General features: G+C 35.8%; 1 protein-coding gene across 1 annotated transcript in view; it reads left to right on the top strand.

Moving 5' to 3' along the window:
* SBF2 (SET binding factor 2) overlaps window positions 1-23,675 on the top strand; it is a 456,507-nt gene that overhangs the window by 225,256 nt on the left and 207,576 nt on the right. The window contains exons 7-8 of the mRNA XM_082476788.1: window positions 19,194-19,326; window positions 20,898-21,006. Coding sequence (XP_082332914.1) covers window positions 19,194-19,326; window positions 20,898-21,006 — 242 coding nt within the window. The remainder of the gene's footprint in view (window positions 1-19,193; window positions 19,327-20,897; window positions 21,007-23,675) is intronic.

The following is a 23,675-nucleotide window of genomic DNA, read 5'->3' as shown; positions in this document are numbered from 1 at the left end:
TCTCATGCTTTTACATTTTTACAACGATTTGAAGGGGAGGGCAGGGATTGTTACTGGCATTAATGCCCAGGACCCAGGGATATTAAACATTCTTCATGCATAATATATATGCACCAGAAGATTTTTTACCTCAAATACTAGTAGCACTCCTGATGAGAAAAACTGCTATAGATAAAGTATAAATTTATAAAACCTGGACCTCTCTTCCAGTAATGATGGCCTTTGTAATTCAGACTAACCCTCTTAACAATGAATACTAGGAAAGCTATACAAGTATAAACAACTTCTACTTGAAAGCATCAGAAGCAGTAAATAATGACCAAACCATGGTCCAAGAGAAGAAAAAAACCTAGAGAAGTGAACCAGACATTTGAGACCACTTTCTCCCAAGCACCTCTTGATTTTGAAAGAAGTTACTGAAAAACTGGTCTCTGTACTATTGATATCCAACGGCGAAGGGGAGAATAGGAGTTCAGATTTTACCAAGGGAAATTCCTTTACAAAGCTCTCTTGCTTTGAGTTGGGACCATAAAGGACCACATCCTGGGAGAGGGTAAATCACAAGTAGACAGTCCCCCTGAGGAACTGAAGTACAGCTTGAAATCATTTCAGTTCCTAGAAACAGATTAAAATGATCCTTAATGCTACTATCTTTAGCCTTATAGTAGGAGTAAAAGTAAATGCTTTCTGGAGCAAGATAACTGCATTCTAGGCCTCCAATATATCTACAGATTTTTACATGTATGCCCAGTACCCTCCAAAGAAGACATATAGATGGCCAAGAGCACATGAAAAGATGTTCGACATCACTAGTTATTAGAGAAATACAAATCAAAACTACAATGAAGTTTTACCTTGCACCTGTTAGAGTGGCAATCATCAAAAAATCTGTAAACAGTAAATGCCGGAGAGGGTGTGGAGAAAAGGGAGTCCTCCTACACTGTTGGTGGGAATGAATGTAAATTGGTACAGCCACTATGGAGAACAGTATGGAGATTCCTTAAAAAACTAAAAGTAGAGCTACCATATGATCCAGCAATCCCACTCCAGGGCATATATCCAGAGAAAACCATAATTTGAAAAAGGATACAGGCACCCCAACGTTCATTGAAGCACTATTTACAATAGCCAGGACATGGAAGCAACCTAAATGTCCATCGACGGTGGAATGGATAAAGCAGATGTGGTACATATATACCATATATATACCATATATACCAATATATGTGGTACATATATACCAATATTACTCAGCCGTAAAAAAAGAACGAAATAATGCCATCTGCAGCAACGTGGATAGACCTAGAGATTGTCATACTGAGTGAAATAAGTCAGACAGAAAAAGACAAATATCATACGATAACACTTACATGTGGAATCTAAAAAAATGGTACAAATGAACCTATTTACAAAAAAAATAGAGTCACAGATGTAGAAAACAAACTTATGGTTACTAAGGGGGAAAGGGGGAGAGATAAATTGGGAGATTGGGATTGACATATACACACTACTGTATATAAAAGATAACTAATAAGAACCTACTGTATAGCACAGGGAACTCTGTTCAGTGCTCTGTAACAACCTATATGGGAATGGAGTCTAGAAGAGAGTGGATATATGTATATGTATGGCTGATTCACTTTACTGTACAGCAGAAACTAACACAACATTGTAAATCAACTATACTCCAATGAAAAAATTAATTTAACAAAATAAAGCATACCATCAAGTTCAAAAAAATAACCAGAAACATGAAGACTAAAGCTATCTGAAAGAAATGTAAAAGAAACCATAGACAATATAAAAGGCCCCCAGGGACACCAGAAGGTAGTTATCAGATATTAAAATAACTATGCTTAAATAGTGAAGGAGATGGACAGTCAAGAGTGAGAATTTAGGGAGTGACGTCAGTAAGACGGCACAATAGGAAGTCCCAGTCCTCGTTCTCCCACAGAAACATCAATTTAACAATTATATACAGACCAAAAAACCTTTGTGAGAATTCCAGAAGCTACTTAAGAAGTTGTGGTACCCCAGTTGATCACAGAGCTGAGAACAGCTACATTGAAACGGTTAAGAAGAGCAAGTTCACTTTACCTGGTCAGCCTCACCCCCAAGCCAGCACAGCCAGCACTGGAAGAGAACGCCCAGCTTGCAGCTTCTCCTTGGGGGAAAGGGAAGGAGAAAAGTGGAGTGTCCGTCCAATGTTCCAGATTTACAAAGCGCTGCCCAAGGAACTGGTTTCTGTCTTGCCATATTCGGAGCACTGACAGAATTAGCATATTTTGGATGCCTGAGGGCCACTGGGAACAAAGAAGATTGAGGGGTGGCTTGCTGCGTTGGGAGAAGGTGCACAATCCCTTGGGAAGGAGGGAGAGGAACATTAGCATTCCAACTTTTCAGAGGGCTGCCTGAAGTGGAGGAATGGGAACTTTAGTTTACTGCTAATGGGAGTGTGAATGGGACAGCTACCTTGGAATACAGTTTGACTTTTTAAAAAAGTTGAATAAACCAAATAATCCAGCCATTTCACTCCTAGGCGTTTACTTAAGGAAAATGATAGCATTGTCCATAAAAAATATTTGTAAATGAATGGTCATATCCATATTTTTATAATAGTGAAAATCTTGAAACAAGCTTAGTGTCCATAAATGTAATGAATAATGGTTATGGTAATGGATAAATAATCTGTGGCATATCCATACAATGGAATACTACTAGGCATTATAAAGAAATGAATTGTTGATACATATTACCACATGGATTAATTTGAAAATAATTATACTCAATAAAAAAAAAGACAGAAAAGAATGCATCCTGTATAATTCAGTTTCTCTAAAGTTCTAGAAAAGCTTCAAAAATAAATGAAAAAGAAATTATTGAAATAGAACATCATTTTAAAACCCTCGCAGAAGAAAAACAGGCAGATATTATGTTCCTAACCTTGCCAGACACTACCTGTGTTTTGCCAGAGAGCTTAAATCTGATTCTGATCATAGGAAACACAGAAGATGGGGAACACGTTGCCCCAAGAGACTACAGTTGTCAAAACCCAGGCTCTTGGAAGCTATTGATCAAATGTCCCAGGTTCTTTAACAAATAAATTATAAGGAATGGAGGAGGAACCTCTAGATTAAAAGGGATTTGAGGGACTCCCCTGCTGGTCCAGTCATTAAGACTTCGTGCTTGCACTGCAGGGGGCGTGGGTTCAATCCCTGGTCAGGGAACTAAGATCCTGCGTGCCACGCGGTGTGGCCAAAATTTTTTTTAAAAAAAGATATGAAACACGTCCCATTTTTAATAGAGTGAGATTGAACTATAGTGTCTAGGGATGCACATTTGGGTGATGAGAATGTCTATAGGAGAAGTCAGGAAAATGGTTAATAAAGTCAGGATGCTGGTTACTTATGGCAATAGAGAGGTGGTTGTGATTAGAGGCACATAGAAGGGGCTTCTAGGGTTGCTAGCAAAGTTCCTTCTTGACCTAGGTAGTGTTTGTAAGATAATTCATTAAGCTATACATTTGATTTGTATGCTTTTCTACATTTGTCCTTTATCTTACAATACAAATATTTAGAAAATTTGTACAACTATTTAACTCTTCATATGTATACCTTTTATTTTTTAAAAAAGTACAATGCTTGAATAAATTAGAGATTTTATCCTCAAACAACAGAAAGTCTAGAGATAGGCAGTACAGGACTGATATATTGATTCCTAAATGTCTTCAAGGGAGAGTATGGAAGTTCTACTCTGTGCTTTTTCCTTATTTATTAATAGGGAGTTTTCCGTGACTTGACTGGGAGCTTCAAGAACTGCCTTGTCTTATTATTCTTTGCATTCTGTATATCTGGCATAGTGCCTTGGGCACAGAAGGCATCAGTTTTTCTTGAATAAATTAATACACTAGCCATGAAGAAAATGGCAGTCATATCTCCTAGGAGAGTTCTGTGTATGGATGAAGTGCGCCAGAACACGATGATTAGCCATTTGAATATCAAATTTCATTATTTTACTCTCTGGTATTTTGAGCTTAGTTATCTTTTGCTTACATATTCAAAATTTACTTTTCTAGGGAAAGAATAAGGAAAAGATAAGAAAGGAAAGGAGAAAGAAAGATGCTTCTAAAACAGCACTGTATGCAGAGTTGTAGTTCTCAGAGCATGTGGTACTGATAATTCTGCTAAAGGCATGCTCTTATCACCAGTCATTTTGGTTGGACTGTTGTTGAAGGTCAATATTAGACCATTATCAGAGTTCACTACCTGGGTTGGGGGTGGGGTAGTGGTGGTAGATTTTACAAAGCACAGACAGGAAGCAGATAAGACTCTAAGATTCTTTTGTAGCCTTGACTAGTTTTCCTGTAAAACGTCTAAATGTAATGATAGCATTTCCTTGATTCTTCTCTCCAAGGATTGTTATGATAATGAATTTGTTTTTCACAGTTTCAGAGGTCTCTGTGTTTGCCTGAAGTAATTATGTGGACTGCTGCCATTACCCTCCTCATTCCTTAAAATTTTCTGTTAACCATCTTCATCTCCAACTTAACACCTATTTTATTTATTTGTTTGTATCTTTTTGTAGTCTATGTGAATTGTTTTTGTTTACCTGAAGACTTGTGTTTTGTGTGGAAAATTGTAATTTTTTTACGTTAATAAGATTACATTCACAAGAACTGGTTGCTATAGCCCCTCTGATTTTTTAATCTAATCCATAGCTCAGGTATCCTTCCTTGACCCAAATAATTTTGTGAAATTCTCATGACATCTTTTGTCATATATATTCACCTATAATTTGGTTTTTAACTACAAATACACTAGTTTTAGAATACTTATTCCCTAATTTTTATAGTATACTATTTATTAGACATTTTTAAAGTCACAGACTAAAATGATCTTGGGCCTTTAGCTATCGTCACTTTGTTTCCATAGTACAACAACATTAGGCATGTAACATCTGTGTTTATTGATATTTTATTGACATATAAGATATATAAGTTTAAGGTTTACAATGTGGTGATTTAATGCTTGTATATACTGAAAAATAATTACCACAATAAGATTAGTTAACACCTCCATCCCCTCACATAACTATCATTTGTGTGTGTGCTGTTAACATTTAGCATCTACTCCTTTCACTGTTTTCAAGTATGTAATACAGTATTGTTAATTATAGTCACCATGGTGTACATTAGATTCTCAGAATTTATTCATCTTATACCTGGAATTTGTACCCTTTGACCAATATCTTCCCACTTCCCCCACCCCTTAGCCCCTGGCAACCACCATTCTACTCTTTATTTCTGTGAGTTCAGTTTTTTTAGATTCCATATATAAATGAGAATATAGAGTATTTGTCTTTCTCTATCTGACTTATTTCACTTAGCATAGTGCCTTCAGGGTCTATCCACGTTGTCATGAAAGACAGGGTTTCCTTCCTTTTTATGGTTGAATAATATTCCAATGTAGTATATATATATTTTCTTTTTCCATTCATCCGTTGATGGACACTTAAGTTGTTTCCATGTCCTGGCTATTGTGAATAATGCTACAATGAACACATGAGTGTAGATACCTCTTTGAGATAGTGATTTCGTTTCCTTTGGGTATATACCCAGAAGTGGAATTGCTGGATCATATGGTAGTTCTATTTTTTATTTCTTGAGGAAGCTTCATACTGTTTTCCATAGTTGCTGGACCAATTTACATTCCCACCAATGGTGTAGAAGAATTCCCTCTTCTCTTTTGATAATAATCATTCTAACTGTTGTAAGATGGTATCTCATTGTGGTTTTGATTTACATTTCCTTGATGATTAGTGAAGTTGAGCATCTTTTCATGTGCCTGTTGGCATTTGTATATCTTCTTTGGAAAAACATCTATTCAAGTCCTTTGCCCATTTTTTAATCTTTTTTTTTTCTTTTTGCTATTGAGTTGTATGAGTTCCGGATATATTTTAGATATTAATATCTTATCGAATAGATGGTTTGCATGTCATTTCTCCTATTCTGTAGACTGCCTTTTCGTTTTGCTGATAGTTTCTTTTGCAGTTCAGAAACTTTTTAGTTGCTGTAGTCCCACTTGCTTATTTTTGCTTTTGCTGCTTGGGCTTTGGCTGTCACATCCAAAAAATCATTGCCAAGACCAATATCAAGAAGATTTTTCCCTGTTTCCTTTAGTAGTTTTATAGTTTTGGTTCTTTTATTTATTATTTAATACACTTCGTGTTATTTTTTGTGAGTGGTGTGAGATAGGGGTCCAATTTCATTCTTTTGTACACGAATATCCAATTTTTCCAGCATCACTTGTTGAAGAGACTGTCCTTTCCTCATTGAATATTTTTGGCTTCTTTGTCAAATATTAGTTGACTGCATAAGTGTGAGCTTCTTTCTACACTCTCAATTCTATTCCATTGATCTATGTGTCTGTTTTTATGCCAATACTATACTTTTTGATTATTGTAGCCTTGTAATATAGTTTAAAATCAGGAATTGTGAAACCTCCAGCTCTGTTCTTCTTTCTCAGGATTCCTTTGGCTATCTAGGGACTTATATGAATTTTAGGATTGATTTTTTTTTCTGTGTCTATGAAAAATATAATTATTTTGATTGCATTGAATCCATAGGTGGTTTGAGGTAGTATGGATATTTCAACAATGTTAATTCTTCTGATTTATGAATATGGGATATATTTCAATTTATTTGTGTCTTCTTCAGTTTCTTTCATCAAAGTGTCATAGTTTTCAATGTACAGATCTTTTACCTCCTTGGTTAAATTTATTCCTAAGTATTTTATTCATTTTGATGCTACTGTAAATGGGATTATTTTAGGTGATTTTCAGATAGTTCATTATTAGTATATAGAAATGCAACCGATTTTTGTATGTTGATTTTATATCCTGTAACTTTACGGAATTTGTTTATTAGTTCTAACAACTCTTTGGTGGAGTCTTTAGGATTTTCTATATATAAGATCATATCATCTGCAAATGGAGACAGTTTTACTTCTTCCATTCGGATTTGGATGCTTTCTATTTTGTTTTCTTCCCTAATTGCTCTGGCTGGGACTTCCGGTACTGTGCTGAAGAGGAGTGGGCAGCCTTGTCCTGTTCCTGATCTTAGCAGGAAAGCTTTCATGCTTTCACTGTTAAATATTCAATAAGATGTTAGCTGTGGGCTTGTCATATGTGGCATTTATTATGTTGGGGTATGTTTTTTCTATACCCAATTTGTTGAGAGTTTTTATCATGAAAGAATGTTCAATCAGATGGTTTTTCTGCGTCTGTTGAGATAATCATAGGATTTTTTTAATCTTTAATTTCATTAGTGTGGTATATCACATTGATGGATTTGTATATGTTGAACTCTCCTTACATCCTGGGAGTAAATTCCACTTGACCATTGTATATGATCCTTTTAATGTGCTGTTGAATTTATTTTGCTGGTATTTTATTGAGAATTTTCATGTCTATGTTAATCAGTAATATTGGCCTGCAGTTTTCTTTTCTTACAGAGTCCTTATCTGGCTTTGTTATTAGGGTAATTTTGGCCTTACGGAGTGTTCCTTCCTCTTCAGTTTTTTGGAAGAGTTTGAGAAGAATTGGTATTAATTCTTCTCTAAGTGTTTGGTAGAATTCACCAGTGAAACCATCTGGTCCAGTGAAACCATCTGGTCCAGAACTTTTCTTTGTTGGGAGGTTTTGATTACCGTTTCAGTCTCCTTATTCATTATTGGTCTGATCAAGATTTTTATTTCCTCATGATTCCATCTTGGTATAAACTTTTTTATATGCATACTTTCTTTTTGCTCACCCATATTTAGTCAGTTTTTCATTAGCAATTATTGAGTCAATATTTCTGTGTATTATATCTAATACTAAATATAGATTTTTAAAAATTATTAAAATAGCTAGAGTTTTTTCTTCAGTTTATCTTATAAACATAATTTTTCCTTTTTACACAAATATCCTTAAAATGTTGATTGTAACCATAACTTGCTATTTAGAAAGTTATTTCTGCTTTTAAATATTTTAATGGAAAACTTCTGGCATTCTCTCTTTTGTCTTCCTCTGGAAAAGCTTCTGTTTGTAGTGCTATATAATTATTCTTAAAGTGACATTAACTTTTATAAGAGTATCAAAAATAATTTATGTTCCTGAAATAGAAAGAAGAAAGATGTCAGAGGAAAGAATGAAGGCTTAGGTTGTGGAAAATGGTTCTCTTTAAAGGTAACACCTTTAAGAAGAATATGTTGATTGGTAAATTTATGAGCCACATGATTAGTGCATCAATTGTGGAATGATTTTTGTTCTTTTTCCTTAAATGATCAAAATCTAGTGTCTTGGATCATATTACTATTTTCATTAGTTTTCCTAGATTATTCATATAGCATTATTAGTTGTTTTAGTCTTATTCTCAGTTATAATGGAAAAAAATGAAGTAGCCATTTTCTTTCTCAATACATGTAGTTTAAAAGGTAGTTGGAGGGACTTCCCTGATGGCGCAGTGGTTAAGAATCCACCTGCCAATGCAGGGGACACAGGTTCGAGCCCTGGTCCGGGAAGATCCCACATGCCGCGCAGCAGCTAAGCCTGTGCGTCACAACTACTGAGCCTGCACTCTAGAGCCCGTGAGCCACAGCTACTGAGCCCACGTGCCACAGCTACTGAAGCCTGCGCACCTAGAGCCCATGCTCTGCAACAAGAGAAGCCACTGCAATGAGCAGCCTGTGCACCGCAATGAAGGGTAGCCCCCACTCGCCGCAACTAGAGAAAGCCCGCACGCAGCAACGAAGACCCAATGTGACCGAAAATTAATTAATTAATTTTTAAAATTAAAAAAAAGAAAAAAAGGTAGTTGGAGAATTTGTGGGCACAAGAGTTTAGACTGTTACTATAAATGGCATATTGTGCTCTAGGTAGGAAAGGAGGAAATAGGAAATGTAGTGTTTTACTGTAACTATATTTATGATTAATCACTTTTTGACCGTTTATAAACTTATTTATTTATTTATTTATTTAGGGCTGCGTTGGGTCTTCGTTGCTGCGGGCGGGCTTTCTCTAGTTGTGGCGAGTGGGGGCTACTCTTCGTTATGGTGCACGGGCTTCTTGTTGCGGCTCACGGGCTCAGTAGCTGTGGCATGTGTGCTCAGTAGTTGTGGCTCGCGGGCTCCAGAGCGCAGGCTCAGCAGTTGTGGCACACTGGCTTAGCTGCTCCGCGGCATGTGGGATCTTCCTGGACCAGGGATCAAACCTGCGTCCCCTGCGTTTGCAAGCGGATTCTTAACCACTGCACCACCAGGGAAGTCCATCATTTTTTGACAGTTTAGATGTCAACTGTTTGTCTTAGGGATTTGAAACAAATCTTCTCACTAGTCTGTTCTGGAGCACTTTTCTGAAGAAACTTCTTACCATGTCTACTTTATTACAGAGTCCTAAGAATTTCTAGAGAAGACTGTTCAATTTACGTTTTGGTAATAAATAGCGCAAAGGATAAACTTTCTATAATGCCTATCTGCAGGAGTATATTTTTCTCATCAGATGTTTACAAAACCATTACCATGTGCCAGGTCCTGTGCTAGTCACTAGGGATGTAAAGATGAAACAACCTCAGCCCTTATCCCAGGTAATACTTTTAGCCTAGTGGAGAAACAGATACATTTTAAAAATTACAGTACAGTATAATTAGTGCAATAATAGAGTACAGTATAATTAGTGCAATAATAGCTAGTAAGCTAACTCTTACTAGCTAGAAAAGTGGAAGAAGGACATTCCAGGCAGAAAGAAGAACATAAGCAACGGTATAGAGCCATGACAGGCCTTCATGAAATAGTAAGATGTTTGATGAAGCTTGAGCATTCAGAAGTAGTCAAAATGCTATCAGGAAATTGATTGCTTTCTTTTCAAAATTAAACATTAAATATTTATGCTAGTTTTATAAAGGAAACCATTTTTAAAATACCAAAGACTGACAGTCATTGACCAATGGAGTGCTTGTTGACTAATGTGCTACGCTTGCTAGAATTACACATAAATAAAGTATGTGCTTGCTACATGATATCATTTGAGGACAGTTCAGAAGAATCCTGATTCAAAACTATCTTCTCCATTTTCCTCTTATGGCGTTTAAATGCTACCACTAAATAGTTACCTCTGTCTTTGAATTGAGTTATCCTTTAGTGAACGCAAATGTCTGAGGCAAGATAGCTATTAACTGTTATCCATCATCGTCACAAAGTTCTCTTGTGTAAAATATCATTTTGCTCTGTTTTTGGCCCCGCGCTGCGCGGCATGTGGGATCTTAGTTCCCCGACCAGGGATCAAATGCACGGGCCCCCTGCAGTGGAAGCACTGAGTCTTAACCACTGGACTACCAGGGAAGTTCCTCTTTGAGCACTTTAGAGATTAATATTCTTATAAAATATGGTTATTCCAACAATTAAGTATGCAACTTACAAATGGTGGCAGGATAAATTATCCTCTTTTCTGTGCTCTGTAACATTTTTTACAGGTCGCATTTCTGTTGTGTGTTAACTATTTTTTTTACCAACCTGCCATCTTCACTGAGCTGCGAGCTCCTACACACCTGCCTCAATTTTTTTTATATCTATCCCTAGAGTTTAGCAGTTTCTTATATATCTCAGCAGCTAGTAAAGGTTTAACAGTAGAGGCAGGGAAGGAAGGGGAGAAGAAAGCTTTAATTAAAAGAGTTCGTTCTGCCAAGGCACTTGCTTCCTGTTTGTTCCTTGCTTTAATTCTCCAGTTATTCACTCTATATTATCCTTTCCCTTTGTTTGCTATTCTGCTCCTAAAGCCTCTTTTGTTTCCTGCTTCTTAAATTTAAACATTAAAGTAGATTTAAAAACCTGGTCATTCAGAACAGGCACAGACTAGGAATCTGGACCCTTTGGGGTTGATGTGATTACCCTTGACCCAGAGAACCAATTGTGTTGTTCAACAAGGAAGGAAATGTGCTATACCTTTTTACAAAGTTTTGCTTGAGTTGGTCTTCTGTGGATTGTTACTTGGGCTATAGATATACAGTTTTAGATTTGAATTCTTTGTGGTCATAAATATTTGTTAAATGACTTCTTGTATTTAAAGATTACCACATTGCTAAACTCTACTTATAAGTATGTAAAGTGTATTTAATTCATGTCACGTTCAAGGGAATAAACCCATGTTCATAACCACTAAAATATACCCATGCACAGTTACCCAGTTCAGTTACATTTCTTAGTTATTTTTTACTTAGAAGATTTCCATTTATAATATATTTGGAAATAATATACCGAATTTGTAACAAATATTAAACATTGCTTCTCAATGGTAGTTACAAAACTAAACTATATAAAGCTTTAGATAATCTGGGAGGGTAGGGATTTTGTTTTTCTTCATTATTGTATTCCTGATACCTTGTGCATAGTAGCTACTCAACAAATAACAACCGAATGAATGAGAAATCTCCTTTTTCATGACTTGTATTAAGCCATGACCGTTGTTAAGTTTTCTCCATTGTGGATTGACAGAATTATAGTAAATTGTTTAAGGCTTTTGGAAATATAGCCTGTCTTGAAAACCATGGCCTTCAGTTCCTCAATTTGCCCATTTGAAAGCTGAGACATAGTGTTCTATTTGTGTAACATATCATTATTATTCAGAGGAGGGGAGGATTCTGAAGAAAAGTTTTGGGTGTTGTTTTTTCAAAACGGGAAACAAATACGTTCATTAATGTTTGATGCTATGAATTTTAGAACTTTAACCCCTAAAGAAAAGTTAAGATCAGGAAGTAATTTTTCAGAATGTTTTACTATTTAAATAATCAACAGGATGTGTATGTACCATTATAGTGAAATCAGCAGTAATTATCACTGGAATGTTTGTTTTTCATATTGTTTTCTCCACTGTTATTGTGTAGCTTTGGATAGACATTGGCTACCAAAGACTAGGAAACAATTCAAGGTTATTTAGAAAGCTGATTATGACTAGTAGTTCAAAGAAAATGAATTTCTAAATAACTCTGTGAACACAGCAACAAGTGTTGCTAGTTAGGAATAAAAACATTAATGTAATTTCTTAAAATATTTGAGATTGTTAATTATCTAAAGCTGAAGAAAGCATGTTATATTTAAAAATACAAAGTTTAAGCAATCCTTCAGTTAGTCACAGGTAAATTTTATTCTATATTACATTACATAATTTTCTGGATAATGAGAAACTTACCCTTTAAGCACTAGAATATTATCCCAACTCATTTCTAATACATGAGACATAAATCCTCTATTAGTAAATATAGTCTAATATTTCACCCCTTGATATCACAAATTGATTGTTTTTACTGATATAAGTAGGTTAGAGTCCCTTAAAAGTGCATGCCTTCCTTCTTCACAATTTATCTACTACTACATGATGCCAGCTATGACTTTTATTTTCTGACGGATTATCTTTTTTGTGAGGGATTACAGAGGGTTCACATGGGAGTGGAAAGGGAAAAGTTCTTCCCTAGAGTCTTCCGGAAAAAAGCTTGGACTCCTTACTATGGTGTACAAATTCTTCATGAACCTGCCCTTGGCAAAACTACTTGTAGGTCTCTCTGAGTGCCTTTTCCTTCCTCAGTCCTCTGTTTCTTTGCACATGGTCTTCTGTCAACTTTGAAAGCCTTACTGCTCTTGTCGCCCTAACTCTTACTTCTGCTTATCCTTCAAAATACAACTCGAGTGTCAGCTCCTTTAGGTGGGCCCAGTGTGATCATAAAGGTCCTTAAAAGATGGAAGAGGGAAGCAAAAGAGTCAGTGTCAGAGTGGTGTACTCTGACATCACACAAGGGACAAAGACTCAACCGGCCTTACCAGCTTTGACGATAGAAGGGAGCCATGAGCTCAGGAATGTGGGCAGGTGCTGGAAGCTGGAAAAGCCAAGAGTAGGGCTTCTGACCTCCTGAACTTTAAGATAATATATTCATGTTGTTTTAAGCCATTAAGTTTGTGGTAATTTATTATAATAGCCATTGGAAATTAATACAACTGCAGACTTTTTTAATATAAATTTTTATTTTTAAATACTTTGACTCACGAGAAGTTGCTAAAATGGTACGGAGAATTCTCAAGAATACATCACCTACCTTCCCCCAACAATAATGTCTTATGTAATCATAGTCATAGTACATTATAACAACCAGGGAATCGATATTGGCACAATACTATTAATTCAGGGAAGGAGTGACACTTCTCTGAGTAGGTCTTCTTATGTAGTTTTGACTTCTCAAAACTTATTTAGGTCTCACGTCTTCAGAAAATAATATTAGATCAATCATGATGGGAAGAAATTTAAAAAAATTAAAACTGAAAGCATACAGAAACAAACTCCACTCTCTTTCAAATGAATAACATAACCATACTGAAGAGGAAAAACTAATCAAAGTAAGTTATAAACACAGTATTTGACTATATAACCTCAGTTTTGGAGAGAATTGCAAATAAATTGTTAACTCCTTTTTAGTTGGTGTGATTTTTTTGAGTTAGAATGGCTGAAAAAATCATGCAGTTTCTGTATAATATAAGATTGAGCAAATGAATAAATGTGTTTTTGTTGTTAGAATCCAGGGTTCTCACTGGAAGAAGGGACATACAAATATGTATTGGAGTCAGTGGGGAGACCCTGTGAGAATAGATTGGAATTGAAAGTAATGATGTGGACTCAGGATGTCTCAAACATATGTATATGTGTGTATACATATATATGTGTGTGTGTCTGTCTTTATGCATGTATGTGTGTTCATGTATGTGCATATATCTGCTGTATCTGCAGAAGTAGCCCAGAAACAAAGACACCCTAGTAGAAATGATCTAACATTTACCCTAAACCCCAGAATCCTTGATCTTTAATGCCATTCCTCACAAAAAGGAACCAGCCTCCTTGGAGAAGTGGCTGACTTCAGAGCAGGGACAGGGTAGGTAAAATATGAGCCTAGATTATTTTGTCAAGCCAGAAAGTAAGAAAAAAAAAAAAATGAGTTCATGTCACAGGGACACAGGAACTAGGTTTAAAGGGGTGCCCAGTGTCTAAATCTAGGACTTAATTGGCACAAAAATAATTAAGGGCAGTAATGACTTATAGAATGTTGGAATAAAAAAATAGAAATCCAAAAAAAAAAAATAGAAATCCATTAGTCCATACTGATAATGGATATATAAATAAGCAGGTTAGTGGAGGAATAAATGAGGGTTCTGCTAATTGCAGAATGTTGAGTGCTGACTGGTGAAGGTGGAGGAAGTGCTGGATTTGGAAAAGCATTTTATGATCGTCATAGTAAAGACTGATTCAGATAGTAATTATCAATAGATGCTAAATGTAGGCAGAAACTTTGGTGAGGAACAAGATATTTGCATGGTCTAAAGTGTCTGAACACAGATTGCTTATTAGTTACAAGGAAAAATACGAAGTATACATTAGAGGAGTTAGATAGCAATAAACAAAAGTTTAGGTGAACAAAATTGACATCACCAAGGATAATGATTCTGGTTATGGCAGTATGAAGAGTTAATCCTCTCCCTAAAGAATCAGTGTGAAACTAGACAGAAATTGTTGTACAGTTATTGTACAACTATTTCAGTGCTCTGGAAGTTGACCAGAAGCAAACAACAAACTCAGAAGCATTTATTCATGCTAGACCTTTGGATGAGAATAGTAGGAACCTGCAGCATTCTTACCTGGGGTGGCTCCCATCTTTCCCACATGTCAGTACTATCAGTGAAAATGATAGTTTAGCCAGGGCAGGGCTGGCCATAAAACCAGCAACTTTGCTGCCAAAAGCGGGGAAAGCTTAAGCCCACAACATCATTGTCAGGAAAAATAATATTGAATCCAGAAGGAAATGAAAGGGAAGAAACTCTAACTCTGCTTGTCTAAGTTATAATCCTATTTGGGGCTAGTGGCAGACCTGCTAGAAATTTAACAGGAAAATCCTGGTAATGAGAGAGTCATAGGAGGGCTAGATGAGACTCAGGACCAAGATGGCAACATAGGAGGCTCCTGAATTTCACTCTTTTGCAGAGAGTGACACATGGAGCAATTCCCTGTGAGAGAAATCCAGAAACTAGTTAAGTTACTCCTGTACCTTGGGCTCCTAAGAAAATACCCACATTGAAATGGGTAGGAATGATGGAGATACAATCCTGCCATAAACCCCACTCCTTGCACAGCACCAAATATTGGCGAGGGAACCCCCAACGCCCAGCTTCTCCCTGAAGAGCAAAGGGTTGGGGCCACACATCTTGAACATCAACTTTTAAGGCTCCTACCTGAGGAATGGTTCCCTCAAACTCCTAGCTCTGAAAGCCAACAGAGTTTGTGTTCACAAGTCCCATAGGACTATAGAACACAAAGAAGCAGTTCTTAATGGGTGTGTGAGCACTTACTGTGGTTATCCCTCCAGGCTCAGTGCAGAGGGAGCAGGCAAAAACACCCTTCTCCCAGTGTTTCCCTAAAAGGTGTTTGACTGCATAGTTTACAGGGTACAGCTTCTAATTAACACAGAGCTAGGTGCTGACTGCTGTACTCACCAGAGCCTAAAAGAAAAAAGACTCACTTCAGCTTTCATGATACATATACACTGAAGGTGAAGCTATATAAAAATATATCTCATGCAAATAAAAGCCAAAGGAAAGCACAGGTAGCTACATTGATGTCAGACAGAATAGACTTTAAGCCAAAAACTATAATGAGACAAAGTCATTATATAATGATAAAATAGTCAGTTCATCAAGAGGTTATAACAACTGTAAATATTTATGCACCCAACATCAGAGTACTTAAATATATAAAGCAAATATTAACAGATCTGAAGGGAAAAGTTGACAGCAATACAATAATAGTAGAAGACTTCAGTACCCCACATTCAACAATGGATAAATCATCCAAACAGAAAATCAATAAGGCAAATAGTAAGGATTAAACAACATGTTATAGCAGATGGACCTAACAGACATATACAAAACCTTCCATCCAACAGCAACAAAATATACACATTCTTCTCAAGCACACGTTGAACATTCTCCAGGATGAATTGTATATTAGGCTACAAAACAAGTCTTAATAAATTTATGGAGATTAAAATCATATCAAGTGTGTTTTTCAAACAGGATGGTGTGAAACTAGAAATCAGTATCAAGAAGAAAACTTGTAAATTCACAAATGTATAGAGATGAAACAACATGCTCCTGAACAGCCAGTGGGTCAGTGAAAAAGTCAAAAATATCATGAGACAAACGAAAATGGAAAAGCAAACACCAAGACTTATGGGATGCAGCAAATGCAGATCTAACAGGGAAGTTTACGGTGATAAATATCTACATTAAGAAAAAAGAAAGATCTCAAATAACCTAACCTTACATTCCAAGGAATTAGAAAAAGAACAAATGAAGCCTGACGTTAGTAGAAGGAAGGAAATAACAAAGATCAGAGCAAAAAATAAATGAAATAGAGAATAAAAAGACAGTAGAAAAGATCAATGAAACTAACAGCTGTTTCTTAAGAAAGATAAGTAGAGTTGACAAACCTTTAGCTAGACTTAGAAAAAAAAGAGAAAATGCTCAAATAAGTAAAATCAGGTATGAAAGAGGGGACATTACAACTGATACCACAGAAACACTAGGGATCATAAGTGAGTACTGTGAAAATACCAACAGTTAGGTAACCTAGAAGAATGAATAGATTCCTAGAAACATACAACCTACCAAAACGAAATAATAAATAGAAAATCTGAACAGAACAATTACTAAGGAGATTGAATCAGTAATCAAAAACATTCCCAAAAGAAAAGTCCAGGACCACATGGCTTCACTGGTGAATCCAACCAAAAATTTAAAGAAGAATTAATACCTGTCCATTACAAACTCTTCCAAAAAATGGAAGTGGGAACACTTCCAAACTCATTTTAAAGGGCCAGCATTATTACCCTGATACCAAAGCCAGACTTGGACACTACAAGAAAAGGAAACTAGAAACCAACATCCCTGATGAACTTAGATGAAAAAATCCTCAACAAAATTTTGGCAAACCAAATTCAACAACATGATAAAGGATCATAGACCATGATTGAGTAGGATTTACTCCTGGGATGCAAGATAGTTTAGTAAGCAAATGAATAAATTGTTCTCTTTGAAATGGTTAATTTTATGTTATGTGAATTTTATCTCAGTAAAAGAAAAATTTAAGGTTGTGGAAATGCTCCATATTGAATGAGAATAAAGAAACATGACAGCTAAATGGAATATTGAGCTTAGAATGAATCCTGATGGTAGGGGGAAAGCTCCAAAGAATAACATTGAGTCAGTGGACAAAATTGGAATACAAATGTAAGATTAGACTTCAAGTATTGCAACATGTTTAATTTACTGAGGATGATAACCATACTGTGGTTAAGGAAGACATTATCTTTATTCTTACAAAAAACACACAAGTATTTAGGGGTAAATGTCGTGATGTGTACATTCACATGGCTCAGAAAAATGTGTGTGTGTTTGTAGAAAAAGTCAGGGCATGCTAGCACATAAGTACAAATGTTAAAGCAAATGGAGCAAAATTTTAACATTAGGTGAATCATTGTGAAGGGTAGATGGATGCTCTGTGCACTATTCTTGCAACTTTTCTGTAAGCTTTAAATTATTCCCCACCCCCAAAAAAAAACTGTTTAACGTATCTATGATCCAGTTTAACAAATGTAGCATCGTAGATATAGTTGAAACTTCCTGCGTATGCCTTCTCATCCCAGAGATATATACTATCCCGAATTTGGTATTTTTTAGTCCCAGATATATCTTTATATTTTGACTGTATGTTTGTATATAGCTGAACAATATATAGTAGCATTTTGTATGGTTTTAAACAATATATAAATGCTGTCATTCTATAGCATCACTTTATACCTTACTTTCCTCACTCGATATTATATTTGGGAGAGTTATTCATGTTGATATATGTAGCACTAGCTCTCTTATTTTCACTGCTGTAAAGGTATCCCAGAAGTCTTAGTGATGTTTTAATCTATCTTAAATTCACAAGTATAAATGTTACAGACCTACCCCCAAAAGCCATATCACTTGAAAATTGTATTTAAATTTCTTTAATAATTATTTCATTTTATAAATTTTGTGTTTTTTTAACATCTTTATTGGAGTATAATTGCTTTTCATTTTATAAATTTTGAATAATAAAACTTCAGTTTTTTTGTTTCAGTCAACATTTGCCATCTTCAATCAGAGGAAGTTTAATTTATAGTATGATTTTACTATAATTTATTCTTCATTCTTACATTTAGGATGTGCCCACTTTTTTCATTGTTAAATACTTCTACAGCGTACCTTTTTGTACCTTATCTTCTTGGGTACATGTGAGAGAGTTTCTGGATAAATAACTGATAATGGAATTACTAAAACTACTGTAATAACTAGATGGTAGGGTATATGCATCTTAAGTCTCTTTATATTCCTCACAGCAGTGTGTATGATAGTTCCTTTCCCTGCCATCCTCATAAAAACTTAGAATTGTCAGGCTTTGATTTTGGCTACTGTAGTAGGTTTAATGTCATACCTCATGAATTTATTAGGTTGAATTTTTCTGATTATTAGAAGTTTTGGAGCTTCTTTTCATGTTTATCATTTTGATTTCCTCTTTTGTAAATTGTAAATTCATATTATTCTCTTACGTTGCTTATTTCTTGTTGATTTTAGTGGGAATTTTTTAAGTTGTGAACAATGTGCTATTTCCAGGAAGTAGAGAAAGGTTGATGTAAAAAGGTGGAAAAAAGATATACCAGGAAAATTTCAATAACAAAACTGGTATGGTTATGTTAACATCAGACAAATGGACTTTAAAAGGGAAAAATGTAATTAGAACAATGCCAAGCATCTAAAACAGAAATTTAAGTACAGACCTTGGAGATTAAGTTGAAAAGAAGGTAATAGTGTATTTCCAAACAACTAATATATTCAATGAGTGTTACACTGATTAGACAAACAAAACTGAAAGTTTGGGAAAGAAATACCCTTAGGCTCTATGGAATTTATAGTTTAACCAAATATTTTTCTTCAGAGATTTTTAAAATATTGGCTTTTTCATTCCATGTCATTCTAAGTCTTGGTTGGCAGCACATGTAAAATTAAATGCATTTGGTAAGCATTTGTTCTGTGTGTTTTCAGGAATTCAGAATGTCCTCAGCCTCTTCTGTGCAGTCCTCACAGAAAATAAGGTTCTCTTCCATTCTGCAAGTTTCCAGAGACTTAGTGATGCTTGTAGAGCCCTGGAATCATTAATGTTTCCTCTTAAATATAGGTGAGAGTTTTTATTTGGTATCTTTACTTATTCCCAAATCATGCATTACTTATCGACGATCAGTCAAAACATCACAGCACGACAGTTTTGAACGACAAGGGCATATGTTACAAAGTTACATTGTTGTAGGAGTCATGATTCTGATAGGAATTAGCCTGGAATTCGGAACTTTTCCAAGTTGTCTATTATTGAGTGGTGATTTATTTCATGAAAAAATAATTAATTTGAATAGTATTGTCAGCAACATTTAATTCCCTTTGAATATAGTAGGAGATAAAAGTCTTAAGATAGTACTGTCTGATTATTTACTATTAAGGAATTATTATTAATTTGAGGGGTTATAGTGTATTATGGTTTTATTTTTTAAAGAGCCCTTATCTTTTTTAGATATATACTGAAGTATGTATAAATGATATGTCTGAGATTTGCTTCAAATAATGTGGTAGGGAAGAGAACAAAAATGGGTAGAAATATGTATGTGGCCATGCATTGGTGATTGTCAAAACTGAATTAGATACATGGGGCTTTATTTTCCTTTTCCCTCTCTATTTTGGGGGTGAGAGGGAAGTTAATCTTTCATAATAAAAAGTAAAAAATAAAACAATCTAAACAAGTGATGACTGAGAGTGCTGTAAGTAGAATATTTTATTCTAATACTCTTTTTTATCAATTTGATAATCACAATAGGAAACGTAAGTTTATACAAACTAGAAAAATTTAGACAGTCTACAGATTTTATGAAAAAAATTTTTTAACCTATGTGCTTTTCTTAACTCCTGGATAAGAGAGCATTCTAAACCTTTGTTTTTGTACCTTGCCATTCTTTTTTTTTTTTTAATTTTATTTATTTATATATTTATTTCTGGCTGTGTTGGGTCTTCGTTTCTGTGCGAGGGCTTTCTCTAGTTGCGGCAAGTGGGGGCCACTCTTCATCGCGGTGCGCGGGCCTCTCACTATCGCGGCCTCTCTTGTTGCGGAGCACAGGCTCCAGACACGCAGGCTCAGTAGTTGTGGCTCACGGGCCTAGTTGCTCCGCGGCATGTGGGATCTTCCCCGACCAGGGCTTGAACCCGCGTCCCCTGCACTGGCAGGCAGACTCTCAACCACTGCACCACCAGGGAAGCCCCTTGCCATTCTTATTGAATACAAAAATCAAGTATAGAAAATGGAATTTGAATGATTGTTTTATATAGACAAATAAACCATCACCAATATTGAGGGAGCAGACCGATCAGGGAGTCAGTATTACCACCTGATGCCAGATTGCTATGTAAGGAAAAATTATTTCAAGCAAGTTTGAACAACCTAAAGAGACTGCTTGCCTAAGGGTAAGGGATAAGGAAGCTGCCCTTGTTTACTTTATATCTTGTTGTATTGGATCATATCTTTCACATGAAGATTTTTTTTTTAATCTTTTTTCCCCCAAGAATTTAATATTAACAACCCTGAGAATATTATTGATAATTTCTAAACATAGGTAATCTAAAATTCACACAGCATAAAAATGAAAGAAAGGTATGTTATATTACCGAAGAACAAATATATCTCATGTATATTTTTATTATTTCCAGTTATCCTTATATTCCTATTCTCCCGGCTCAGCTACTGGAAGTTCTGAGTTCCCCAACGCCTTTCATTATTGGAGTACATTCTGTCTTTAAAACTGATGTTCATGAGCTTGTAAGTATTCATCTTTATTTTTATTTTATTTTATTTTTTAACATCTTTATTGGAGTATAATTGCATTACAATGGTGTGTTAGTTTCTGCTTTATAGCAAAGTGAATCAGCTATACATATACATATATCCCCATATCTCCTCCCTCTTGCGTCTCCCTCCCACCCTCCCTATCCCACCCCTCTAGGTGGTCAAAAAGCACCGAGCTGATCTCCCTGTGCTATGCGGCTGCTTCCAACTAGCTGTCTGTTTTACATTTGGTAGTGTATATATGCCCATGCCATTCTCTCACTTTGTCCCAGCTTACCCTTCCCCCTCCCCAAGTCCTCAGGTCCATTCTCTACGTCTGCATCTTTATTTCTGTCCTGGCCCTAGGTTCTTCAGAACCATTATTTATTTATTTATTTTTTAGATTCCATATATATGTGTTAGCATACAGCGTTTGTTTTTCTCTTTCTGACTTAGTTCACTCTGTATGACAGACTCTAACTCTATCCACCTCACTACAAATAACTCCATTTCGTTTCTTTTTATGGCTGAGTAATACTCCATTGTATATATGTGCCACATCTTCTTTATCTATTCATCTGTCATTGGACACTTAGGTTGCTTCCATGTCCTGGCTATTGTAAATAGAGCGGCAATGAACACTGTGGTACATGACTCTTCTTGAATTATGGTTTTCTCAGGGTATATGCCCAGGAGTGGGATTGCTGGGTCATATGGTAGTTCTGTTTTTAGTTTTGTAAGGAACCTCCATACTGTTCTCCATAGTGGCTGTATCAATTTACATTCCCACCAACAGTGCAAGAGGGTTCCCTTTTCTCCACACCCTCTCCACAGTATACTGTTTGTAGATTTTTCGACGATGCCCATTCTGACTGGTGTGAGGTCATACCTCATTGTAGTTTTGATTTGCATTTCTCTAATGATTAGTGACGTTGAGCATTCTTTCATGTGTTTCTTGCCAATCTGTATATTTTCTTTGGAGAAATGTCTATTTAGGTTTTCTGCCCAGTTTTGGATTGGGTTGCTTGTTTTTTTGAAATTGAGCTGCTTGTAAATTTTGGAGATTAATCCTTTGTCAGTTGCTTCATTTGCAAATATTTTCTCCCATCCTGAGGGTTGTCTTTTCGTCTTGTTTATGGTTTCCTTTGCTGGGCAAAAGCTTTTAAGTTTCATTAGGTCCCATTTGTTTATTTGTGTTTTTATTTCCATTTCTCTAGGAGGTGGGTCAAAAAGGATCTTGCTGTGATTTATGTCATAGAGTGTTCTGCCTATGTTTTCCTCTAAGAGTTTTATAGCGTCTGGCCTAACATTTAGGTCTTTAATCCATTTTGAGTTTATTTTTGTGTATGGTGTTAGGGAGTGTTCTAATTTCATTCTTTTACATGTAGCTGTCCAGTTTTCCCAGCACCACTTATTGAAGAGGCCGTCTTTTCTCCATTGTATATTCTTGCCTCCTTTATAAAAAATAAGATGACGATAGGTGTGTGGGTTCAACTCTAGGCTTTCTATCCTGTTCCATTGATCTATATTTCTGGTTTTGTGCCAGTACCATACTATCTTTTTTTTTTTTTTAACATTCTTATTGGAGTATAATTGCTTTACAATGGTGTGTTAGTTTCTGCTTTATAACAAAGTGAATCAGTTATACATATACATATATCCCCATACTGCTTGCCTCTTGGGTCTCCCTCCCTCCCACCCTCCCTATCCCACCCTTCTAGCTGGTCCCAAAGCACCGAGCTGATCTCCCTGTGTTATGCGACTGCTTGCCACTAGCTATCTATTTTACATTTGGTACTGTACATATGTCCATATAAACACTACCACTCTCTCACTTTGTCCCAGCTTACCCTTCCCCCTCCCCGAGTCCTCAAGTCCATTCTCTAATAGGTCTGCATCTTTATTCCCGTCTTGCCCCTAGGTTCTTCATGACCTTTTTTTTTTTTTTTGGATTTCATATATATGTGTTAGCATATGGTATTTGTTTTTCTCTTTCTAACTTACTTCACTCTGTATGACAGACTCTAGGTCCATCCACCTCACTACAAATAACTCAATTTCATTTCTTTCTGTGGCTGAGTAATATTCCATTGTATATATGTGTCACATCTTCTTTATCCATTCATCTGTCGATGGACACTTAAGTTGCTTCCATGTGCTGGCTATTGGAAATAGAGCTGCAATGAACATTGTGGTACATGACTCTTTTTGAATTATAGTTTTCTCAGGGTATATGCCCAGTAGTGGCATTGCTGGGTTGTATGGTAGTTCTATTTTTAGTTTTTTAAGGACCTTCCATACTGTTCTCCATAGTGGCTGTGTCAATTTACATTCCCACCAACAGTGTATGAGGGTTCTCTTTTCTCCACACCCTCTCCAGTATTTATTGTTTGTAGATTTTTTGATGATGGCCATTCTGACCGGTATGAGATGATATAGCATTGTAGTTTTGATATGCATTTCTCTAGTGATTAATGATGTTGAGCATTCTTTCATGTGTTTGTTGGCAATCTGTATATCTTCTTTGGAGACGTGTCTGTTTAGGTCTTCTGCCCATTTTTGGATTGGGTTGTTTGTTTTTTTGATATTGAACTGCATGAGCTGCTTGTAAATTTTGGAGATTAATCCTTTGTCAGTTGCTTCATTTGCAAATATTTTCTCCC

This window comes from Balaenoptera physalus, assembly GCF_965194825.1.
Source record: "Balaenoptera physalus genome assembly, chromosome: 10".
In the NCBI taxonomy this organism is placed as follows: Eukaryota; Metazoa; Chordata; class Mammalia; order Artiodactyla; family Balaenopteridae; genus Balaenoptera; species Balaenoptera physalus.
Note: the sequence above shows the minus strand (reverse complement) of the source record. Positions and strands in the feature narration are given on the sequence as shown.